Source organism: Cornus florida, unplaced genomic scaffold (genome assembly GCF_030987335.1).
Source record: "Cornus florida cultivar Cherokee Brave unplaced genomic scaffold, ASM3098733v1 CherokeeBrave_3.0.0_Hap2_Chr09, whole genome shotgun sequence".
NCBI classification, from domain to species: Eukaryota; Viridiplantae; Streptophyta; class Magnoliopsida; order Cornales; family Cornaceae; genus Cornus; species Cornus florida.
In genome coordinates, this window is record NW_026775579.1 from 74,290,112 (window position 1) to 74,301,414 (window position 11,303).

Here is an 11,303-nt window from a genome sequence, read left to right on the forward strand (position 1 = left end):
GTTGAAATTCGACAATAAGATACATCTATGGAGGATAAGAGTTTAGAATTTCTTATAAAGATTTTATTATATTGACGGAACAATAGAGTGTTCAACCAAACACTCTCCACCTACAACAATACATTCATTAGATGCATTAAGGTCCCAAAACAATGCATGGGACCAAAGTGTTCGTTGAATGTGTTCAGGTGATGTATATTTAGACCAATTAGTCAGGCATAATGTTACAAAGGGAGTCAGCCACTAGACAAGGAAAATGATTGAATATATATGAATTGTGTATTAAAACCACCTAATTACTTAAATTTTTAATTGAATCAGGAAACATCTGACCCATTGTAATTGGTATCAGAGCTAAACATAATTCTTAATACGATGTCATATCAAATGTGCAATGTAGAGACATCCGAATCTACCATCCAAATAGTCCGAATCTACCATCCAAATAGACATGCCTAATAATTTACCCTTTGGGTTGGCTCCCTTATAATTATTATTTTTAGAATCATTATTCTTTTCTTTGGAAAACCTCAAACCAAAGACTTTACACAACCATTATTCCTTTCTTTGGAAAACCTCAAACCAATGACTTTATACAAGAGTGGGACCACATGGGTTCCATTTTCACGAATGAATGAAAAATGTGATCATGTGTAGTGAGAGTCGCACCAACCAAAAGCGATCGTTTCGTGGAATTGTCATTTTTCTTTCTTTCAGTAATTGCAATGTCTGAATATTCTTGTGTTGATAAATTCGCTTAAACGACCAGTGAACCAGTATTTGCTGCATGGCCTTTTGGAAATAATAGGCTTCTTCTATCATGTATGCCCTTTTCTTGACCATCGATAGTTATTGTGACAAATGTATGAAATATAATATATATATATATATACACACACACACACACAGAGCAAGTGCAACTTGATAGACAAAAGTCCAACCATATTTAATTGATCTTCCCCTCTTCACCTCCCCCATCTCTCTCTTCCATTGAAGAAGAAAATGGAAAAAATTATGGACATGAGAGAAGAAGAAGAAATGAAATCCCTAGGCCTCTTTGGCATCTGTACAGAAGCCTACAAGATCATCCTCTCAGGGAGGAAGATCTTCACCCAAATCACCCTAGCTTTGATCCTCCCACTCTCCGTCATCTTCCTAGCTCACGTCCAAGTCTCCGAATTACTCATGTCTAGGATCATAAAAGATTACCAAGCTGTGATAGAACAACCACAAGCCGGCACACGGGGGTACGAAAAGCTGTACACTCACCTGATATCCGAATGGACAACCTTTTGGCTCTTCAAACTTTCATACACCATCTTCTTCCTCATCTTCTCTCTCCTCTCCACTTTGGCCGTGGTTTACACCATTGCATGCGTTTACACCGCTCGCAAAGTGACCTTCAAGATGGTCATGAGTGTTGTCCCAAAGGTTTGGAATAGACTCATGCTCACTTTGTTGTGCACATTCTTGGCCTTCTTTGCTTATACCATATTTGCATATGGCCTACTTTCAGCAACATTCCTAATCCTGTGGGCGATCAGAATTGGTAGAAGTAACACCCAATTGGTGGTTATCTGCATCATATTGATCATGTATGTTTTAGGGCTTCTGTATATGACCATCGTTTGGCAATTGGCTAGCGCGGTGTCCGTGTTAGAAGACTCCTATGGGTTTAAAGCCATGGTCAAGAGCAAGAACCTCATAAAAGGTAAGATTTGGGTGGCCATGGTTATCTTTTTTATGTTAAATTTCTCATCCTTAGGTATATATACAATTTTTGAAAAGTTTGTTGTGCATGGAGAGTCACTAAGTATGTTGTATAAGGTTGGATTTGGGGGGTTGTGTTTGTCATTGTATACCGTGTTGTTTCTTTTCGGGTTGATCAACCAAACTATTATCTACTTTGTTTGCAAGTCATACAACCATGAAAATATCGATAAGTTAATCCTTTTGGATCACTTAGAGATTTATCTTGGAGAGTATGTTCCCTTGAAGGAGGCCGATTCTCAACCAAGACAATTCCTTGTTTGATCGGCTTATATGTATTTTGCAAAAAAAAGTTAGTAATATATTATTGCTTTTTTGATCTTTATATGATCAGGGTTGTATGTATAAATTACATTTTCAAATATTTAGATTTGGCCTTTTTCATTTTTGTGGTTCTCCTTTCAATTGCTACTATATATACGGTGTTTGTATTGGAAAAGCAAATGAAAGAGACAACACACAGAACACGTGATGTGAAAGTTGAAACCAATAAAATAAAGCCCATTCTAACAGAAATAGTGAAGCCAATTGTCCGAATGAATTAGGCAATTGGATTTTGATATGGGTTAAAGCTCATTGTTGTGTAGGTTTTGCTTGACCACAGTAGGTTCTTACCTTTAGCCAGCTTTGTCTCCCATGTGTGTGTTGGGATTTATATGCCCTGTCATAGCAAATTCCTATTTGGATTAAAGTGACATAAGTTCCTGACGTTTCTGAAATATTTATATTTTATACAATTGGTGAATTCAATGTATTATGTTTCGATTCATTATAAAATTGATAGTGTCCACTTGATTACAAGAGATATTTATATATGTATGTGATGGCGATCAATACATGAATATAAATAATAATCATAAATAGTTCATGGTCGGTAATTATGGATGAACTCATAATTGATTAAGACTTGAACTGGATCTGCGTTAGGTTGAGATATATTGCGAGGGCCGTCGTAAGCAATTGCTCCCTATCACCGTCATAGCATTTGACTCTTAAGCATGAGAAAATTATAAACTCTTTTATTAATTAATAATTACTTTGATTTGTTCGGCGGATTCTTCGGGATCCTTAAACCGACACTTTGGGTAGTTATGTAATTAATAGTTATAGGGTTATATTTTCATTATTTGCATTATTGCTACTTGTATTTATTTTGTATTGATTATGGTTGATCACAAAGTAAATTCGAAGGCCTTCGTATGTTTTTAGACAAAATGATTTATTATATATTTATTTATTTAAATTATTATTTTTGTCAAACAAATGTTTTATTGTGATCGAGCCAGAAATAATCAATGGTACCAAAATAAATATATTAATTAAGTAGTCGGATTGATGGCTTTATTTATCCGATAACTAATTATGCATAGAGGGGTCAAAGTGCAATATTGACTTAATAGTTATTTATTATTTAATTGGAGTTCAATTAATTTCTTTTAGTATAGTAGAAATTAATTTATGAATTAATTGAATTGAGTCCATGGACCAGGCCAATTATTAATTCATTTTAACCAATAAACTAATAGGCCCAATGGATTCTCACTCATAGCTCAACTTGTTATTGGAATCCTATTAGATTTGAGACATGTGAATTAGAGATTGAGAAGGATTTGTTGTTTCCTTTTCTTTATCTTTTTGTTGCCTATAAATATACATGTTCTATGTATATTTTTGGGTGTGATTTTTGGAAGAATGAAAAAGGAATAAATTTTCTCTCTCTAGAAAATTAAGTTTAGTGTTCTCATCTAATGGAGGCTCCCACAAGCCTAGTTTTCCAATGTCATTTATGGAGGCTTATGAGTGATTCCTAAAGGCAAAACCATTACCAAGAAGATGGAGATCCATGAAAAATGTGTCTAGCAAAAGGGATTTACAATAAGTGAGAACATTCACTTTAGAGGAGAGATCTAAAGTTTACTCAAACATTGATGTAAGTATTCAATCTTTTAATTGAATGATACATCATGTTTTATTTTTGCATAAAACTTGTCTCTATGTGATAAATCAAGATCTATGAATTTAAATCCCTCGAAAAGTTTTTAAATATTGCACGTTTCCCAACAGTGGTATCAGAGCATGGTTTGATTCATTATTGAGATCATGTTTTTATCAAAATCATCATCATGGATCCAAATTATATATATATATATATATATTGATGCATGATTTAATATATTGATACATGATGATGTATGTATAATTGTGAATGGATGATGATGTGAGTTTGGGCCATGAATGAAGTTTATAGGTTTATTGAATGTAATTTTCTCTTTGGATGAATGTAATTAAGGCTTTGATTTAGCCGTTTAAAAGTTCAATGATGTAATTTAATTTTTTCTATTGTATTTCAAATTGTAAATATTTTTAAAGCTATGTAATTTTCATCAAAGGATGCTATGAAGCTTCAAGAAGGTCCAAGAGGATTAAATTAGGCGTCAAGAATTTTCTGGAATTTTTTGAAATTTTTCTAGAATTTTTTGAGCTTTATTTAATTTTTCTGGAATTTTTTATTATTTTTCGGCGATTTTCCAGCGAACGGAGATTCACCAGCGGCAAGCACAGGTGCCGGAGTAAGAGCTGGGATCCAGTGCGACGCGAGACCATGCAACCGGATCCACAGCCGCTGGATCAAGGGCTGCAATCAAGTGCAGCACCAATATAATACACCTGGCGCGTGAGGAACACACGCCAGGGTCAACAGGTTGCTGGCGCGTGAGAAGCATGCGCCAGCACAAGCTAACCTCTTCCACGCGCGCGTGTAGGCGCGTGGAAGTGCTCCCACGCGCGTGAAGGTGCGTGGGAGCGCGTGACAGACTCTCCTACCTCCTCCCAGCGCGTGCAGGCGCGTGGGAGCGCGTGACACGAGCTGGTAACCTCCAGAAACGCGTGCAAGTGCATCAGATGAGTTTTGAGGCGTCCAATTGTATCCGGTGGCGCGTGGGATCGAATTACAGCCTCTTGCAGGTGTATACAAGCCTTTGATAGACCCTCGCGCATTACTTAGAGCATATAAATGTTAAAAGCTGAATCCATTGGCCATTTAAATTGCTTCTATCTATTATTTATTTATTTAACTGATGCATGGAATAATTAATTGTTTATTATTATTATTCATGCATTGGATCTATGATATTTAATTAAATGACTTGATTTATATTAATTAAATTATGAAAATTAATTGGATTTGATTATTAATTAATTTGAGAGCACTTATTAGGAAACGAAAAATTATTTTTGAAAATTATTTTTAAAGTGTGCCTCAAATTAAATATTAGTGAATCGTTTAAAGTCCAAATATTTTCTAAATTTAATTGGATAAAATCAAGACGTTTTGCATGCATTATATCATGTAAATGAATAAAATGAAAACCCTAATTATGAATGATTAAAAATTGAGTGGGAGCGGGGATTTTTATACATTGCCCTATGGCCTTCGTTATTAACACCATTGTAATTAGATCTTCAAAAATAAAGTCCTACGCATGATTTGAAGAGTCTTAATATTACAAGAATGGTGGTCTCATGAAAATAAAAAATATTAAATGTTCATTGTAATTAGATCTTTAAAAATAAGGCCATACGCATGATTTAAAGAGTCTAGATTATAATGACAAGATATTTAATGTTTTATTTTTCATTAGAGCATTAATAACGTTATACACTCAATCTAAAATCAATAGTGTTAGCTCCCCAACGGAGTGGTCTACACCAGGTGATTTTAGAAAGGCTAAACATAATCGGGAATCATTTCATATAGATAGACAAGGCATTGTCTTAAGAGATATGGAGATGATGGAATTTGCCCGCCAATACCAATAATGAACTTCGCCAACCGAATAAGTTATTGGCGTATTGGTTATCCGATTTTTCATGCAGTGGTTAAGGGACCCACATACTATTTTAATAGAAGTGCTCGCCGAATAGTAAATGAATCTCAACAATAGTAATAATGAACTCCTCCAACAGGATAAGTTATTGACATATTGATTGGTTGATTTATTATGTTACAGAGTTGAGGGACCCGCATTAATTAAGAGGGATTATTCACCAATAATGATAATGATCTTTTGTTCGATTGAGATTTATTATATTATGTGGTTAACAAACTCATTTTAATTTTAAATATGCATGACAGTATTAATAATTCACCTTGCATATTGTATGAATGCATTTATATTCAGATTAATTATGTATAATCCAGTTTATCTGCTTGCTTACATATTCAATGTAACTGGACCTCATTTATAATGAATGGAAAAGGAACTTAAATATTTTATTCACAACGTAAGGGTACAAAATGTATTGTATACTCTTATACCTAATTTTTTTACTTTAAGATACTTAATGAGATGTTTTGGTGAGATTAGATAGAGTATATGCCTAAGTACTGTGTCAAATTTAAATATCATCAAGATAGCTTGAGGAACTCCAGTTTTGATATCGGATTTTGAAAAATGATTATTTATTATTTAAAAATTGAACTGGAGGTTAATAGGGCTGACTTGAGTGGTAAGTTTCAAGTTGACATGATTATTGCCTTGTTACCAAACTCGTTCGATTCTGTTAGAGTGAACTAAATAAGGAATCAGTTTGAGTTCACACTCGCTGATATTCTTATAGAATTGGTAACAGATGAAGGGATAATTAACAGTATGGGCGTTCCTATCAATCTAACCCAGTCTATACCATCTTCTTCTAGGCCCAAGTGGACGGGCAAAGCAAAGAAGAAGGATGATAATAGGACTAGGCTAGCACAAAACATGGGTATCCAAAAGGTTAAAGGGAATAAGGCAGTGTATGTTGAGGGCAAGTTAAATTGTTTCTTTTGCTGCTAACGAAGACATTAAAGGACGAACTGTCTAAGCAATGACGTGGTATAGGAAAATATATATTTAATCATTGAGCCATGTTATGTGGTTGTATCTATTAATTCCTGATGGATAGATTCTGGAGCCATTAAACATTTTTGCAATTCGTTGTAAGGATTTCAGGAATCCAGAAGTCTCGATGATATGGAATATATTTGTACTTGACCCGATGACAAGGTTGTAGCTAAGTCAGTGGGAGTATTACATCTGAAATTAAAGAGTATGAGGATATTAGTATTAGAGAACTATCTTTATGCACAGAAGTAAGACGTTATCTAATTCTTGTTTCACTTGTGGTTTATAAAAACTGGATTGTTATTTAATAAAACTGGTTTTATAAAATTGAATAGATATGCGATTGCTTCTAATGCATTGAAAGATGGTTAATGTACTATAATCACAAACTCTTAAGATTTGCATGATGTAGAAACTAATGTTACATATTTTAGATTGAATGTTAAAAGAAAATTTGTTATTCCTGACTCATTGTATTTTTAGTGTCTATTAGTGGGTTGTAATCAATCAAAATGAGATTCAAAAATTGGTCAAAGAAGGTTTATTACCTAGTGAAGCAGAGGGACCTAATCCAAACTTGTGAATCCTGTTTTGAAGGATTATTAACTCTAAGGGCTTATTCAGCCAGATGAAATAGACATAAAGGATAATTGGAGTCGGTACACACAGACACGTGTAGTCTTATGAACATCCAAGCAAGTATACTCACGTTTTGGATAAATTTATCTGATGCGACATGAGTCTTAAAATTTTGGTACATTCTGAAAGGGCCAAGACTGATGTGGAGCACAGATTAGGTAAACTTATCAAAATAATCCGATCTGATCGTGGATATGAGTATTTCTTGGGATAGTGCAAAGACTATATGGTCAATAAGGGTATTGTGATACCCCCACATTTCCACGTGTAGGCTGGCCAGGCCCACACCCGAAAACATGGGAATATCAAAACAATATAGTACTTAAACGAACACAGAATACAAGAGGAATAAAAAAAAAAATGATTAAATCGCTGAATGGAATTCTATTAATAAAGTTAAATCTCTTTTACAAAAATATTTCCATGAGTTTCAAATTCTGAAAATATTATACAACTCGGGAATCCCATAAGTTAAGGACCCCTAAACCAAAATCTTATAAACCACCAGTTTATACAAAACATTTAACAATAATTAACTATACTAATTAAAGGTAAACAAGATGAGTAGATGAATGACAGTCTCCCAGCTGCGGATCCTCAACCTCGAGACTGGAACTTCTAATAACCTGAAAAATAAATCGTGGGTTAGACCCACGAGCAAGTTCCCTCTACCAAGCCTCTGAAAACTAATAAATAAAGCATCTCTAACCAAAATCATCCTAATTAAAATTTTAACCTTTAATATAAGATGATACAAATTTATATAAATAATTATATATAAATAATATAATCCTATCTATTAATAGGTTCACTAAATTTGTTGAAACCAATCACCAACGATTAATTATCAATCATACCTAGACTAAATCCATCATTTATATTTATTTTCCAAAACCAATAATGATTATAAGTATTTACATCACACCGCTAGGCTTTGACAAATCATCCATGTCACCACTAGTATTATTTTGTTAATATGTATAAAGTAATACACTATCCTGAAAGTATTAGACTATTCTAATTTAAGAATATCTAATTATTCCTAATCAAACCTATACATGCAATACTTATAGATGATATACTTTAATCATCTAACACATAACAATAATACACTTTGGCAAATCAACCATGCTCTTATAAATATATTTATTTATATACTGGCAACTCAACCATGCCTCCTTTAAGTATATTCATGTATAACTTTGGCAAATCAACCATGCCCCTCTAAGTATATTTATTTATACCTTTGACAATTAAACCATGTCTAATTCATACATAAACATCTCATGCACATTATAAGCATATTACCATTTAATAATTAGTCTATCCAAATATATTAAATAAGAATAACTAATATTAATTATCTTAAATAATATATACCTATACACATATACTATATAATATATATGTATAATACCTTCCATTTATATATATACATATATATAAATACTCTCTTCCATACTAATCATAATTAAATCAAAACTCCATGTGTACACATATATATAAATATATATACACATATATATGCCACCCTCCATAACAATATAATATAATATTATATTTACTCCAAATAATTACTACTAATCCTCGTAGTAACACTCTATGGTTCTTAGAATACCAAGAACACCTCCTCAAGTGGTTATTTTCAACCCTCACAGGCTTAAAATCAATTCTAAAAATTCACCGGACCCCACAGGACCTTTTCGGGACTCCGAACACCTCCTCACGCGCCCCCACGCGCCGCCAAACGCCCCTAAAACTCTGGAACGCGCCTCCACAAGAAGCCACGTGGCTTCACGCGCCCCCACGCGCTCTCACGCGCCGCCCATGCACCTGATTCTTCCTCTGGCTGACGTGGCGCTCTCTCATTTGCTGGATGTAAACTGGTCCTTATGGGCGTGTCACATAGGATCAGTTCACCGCATCTCTATACACCTCCATGCATTAGCACCACATCACATCAACTCTCCTTTCAATCAGCCACATCTAAGGTTCAAATTTATGGTACATTGAACCTCCATGTACCCGCACTACACTGAATCAATCTAGTTAACTTTAAATAATCCAACGGCCAAGATCAGCTTGTGTACCAAATTCCTATGCACCGTATCACACCAGAACCTTCGCTGGTCATCAGGACCATCCCATGGTCTTGATTTGAGGCGCACCGTAGTGTAATGCACCTGACCGCACCGAATCAGAATCGTTTTTATGCACAGAGACCTCTAATTCGTGTACCCAGTATGCATATATATTATTTTTTTTATACACATACATAATTCTAAAAATATCATAAAAATACAAAACAAATCCAGAAAAATATAGAAAAAATTCCGAAAATTCTAGAAAAATTCCAGAAAAATAATTAACCCTTTTGGGTCACAAATTTACCTATACATTGATTTTAAAAACATATATACCACACCTATATACATAATTAAAATCCAATGAATACACAAATTAAATATAATAATTTATATATATATTTTTTATATATAGAAAATACAATAGACTTTTCGTAACAGTTAACCTGAGCATGGTACTGAGATAACCAGTCCATCCCAAGTATAACATCATACGAATGCATATCTAACACTAACAAATTTGCAAGAAATCGAAGCCGGCCCATATCTATAAGGATATCACCGCTATACTCTCGTAAAGTTGCGCCAACTCCCAATGGTGTATAAATATTAAGAGGTTGGTCACATAACTGAGTCGTCATACCAGATAAGATAATAAAAGATCTAGACACAAAAGAATGTGATGCACCAGTGTCAAACAGTATACGAGCAGTTCTACCATGTATAGAAAACATACCCTCAATAGCCTGAGGAGCCTGCGCATTATGTGGCATGAAGTTATAAACTCTGCCATGATGCAACTGCTGTGGAGGTTGTCCCGGAGGAAATGGTGGTGCTGGAAGTGCCGGAAAATTCTGAACTTGCCCACGTGGCATCGGTGGGGCCGGTAGAGGTAACGGCTGATTAGGTCTCGGCTGCCCATACTGTCCCTGCTTAGCTTTGGGACACATCTTAGCCGGATGCCCAATCTCTCTACAGTGATAACAACGTCCCGTAAAAGGACCTGCCTGCCTTCTCTGTTGATTTCCCGACCACTGTTCCTGTCCGGTCTGAGGTACCCCACCTTGTCTACCCTGATTAGGGACTCCATCCCTCTGCACATCTGGGTTTCCTTTGTTTTTCTTCCAAGGTTGATGTCCTTGAAATCTGCCCCGATCATTGGACTTGGTACCACTGCTGCTTCCTTTCTCCACTGTCTGGTAGTCTCGGTTAGCCCGCTTATCTCCCTTGGACTTCCGGTAATCACTCCTCATCTGGCAATGCTGTAAGGCGGCATTAACCACCTGGATATAAGTAGTATATGCAGGACTACCTATGATCACCACTTTAATCGGCCATATCAACCCCTTCACAAAGCGGTCTCGCTTCTTTTCTTCCGTATTGACCTCCTCTGGTGCAAATAAAGACAAATTAATGAACTTCTGTTCATACTCAGCCACAGTCATATCCTCCTGTTGCAGATCCAGAAATTCAGTCTTCATCGCTGATCTTACTGACATAGGAAAATACTTGTCGTCAAAGCGAGTCTGAAATTCAGCATAAGTCAATCTGGTCCTCTCTTCGACAGTAGTAATAGACTCCCACCACTGCAATGCATTGCCTATCAGCATAAACGTAGCCAGCATCTGTTTCTGCACTTCGGTACAGATTACCATCCGAAGATGACGCTCGCTCTCCTGTTTCCACTGATATGCTAACAGGACATCTGTGGACCCTGCAAATGTCGGTGGATTCCCCCTGATAAACGAGTGACGAACTTTGTCCCATGACATTGGCTGTGCCACTGGTTCAGGAACAGGTACTATCGGAGGAGGTTGCTGGTTTCGTAGAGCAGATGCTACTCCTGCTGCCACAGCTCGTGCAATAATATCAGCAACTTGAGGGGAAAATTCCTGATTCTCATTTTGAGTTGGGGAAATACTGCGAT

At 35.5% G+C, this 11,303-nt stretch overlaps 1 protein-coding gene across 1 annotated transcript; it reads left to right on the forward strand.

Annotated features, from left to right (window-relative positions):
- The first annotated feature begins 778 nt into the window (after nucleotides 1–778).
- LOC132273352 (uncharacterized) lies at nucleotides 779–2,400 on the forward strand. The gene is made up of 2 exons (XM_059774318.1): nucleotides 779–1,431; nucleotides 1,517–2,400. The coding sequence occupies exons 1-2, from the start codon at nucleotides 1,003–1,005 to the stop codon at nucleotides 1,526–1,528; spliced, it is 441 nt and encodes a 146-aa protein (XP_059630301.1). The 5' UTR covers nucleotides 779–1,002; the 3' UTR covers nucleotides 1,529–2,400.
- Nucleotides 2,401–11,303: the final 8,903 nt, after the last annotated feature.

Bases quoted from the DNA above. Each gene is read 5' to 3' on its own strand.
- LOC132273352 (XM_059774318.1), top strand. From the start codon at position 1,003: ATGGAAAAAATTATGGACATGAGAGAAGAAGAAGAAATGAAATCCCTA.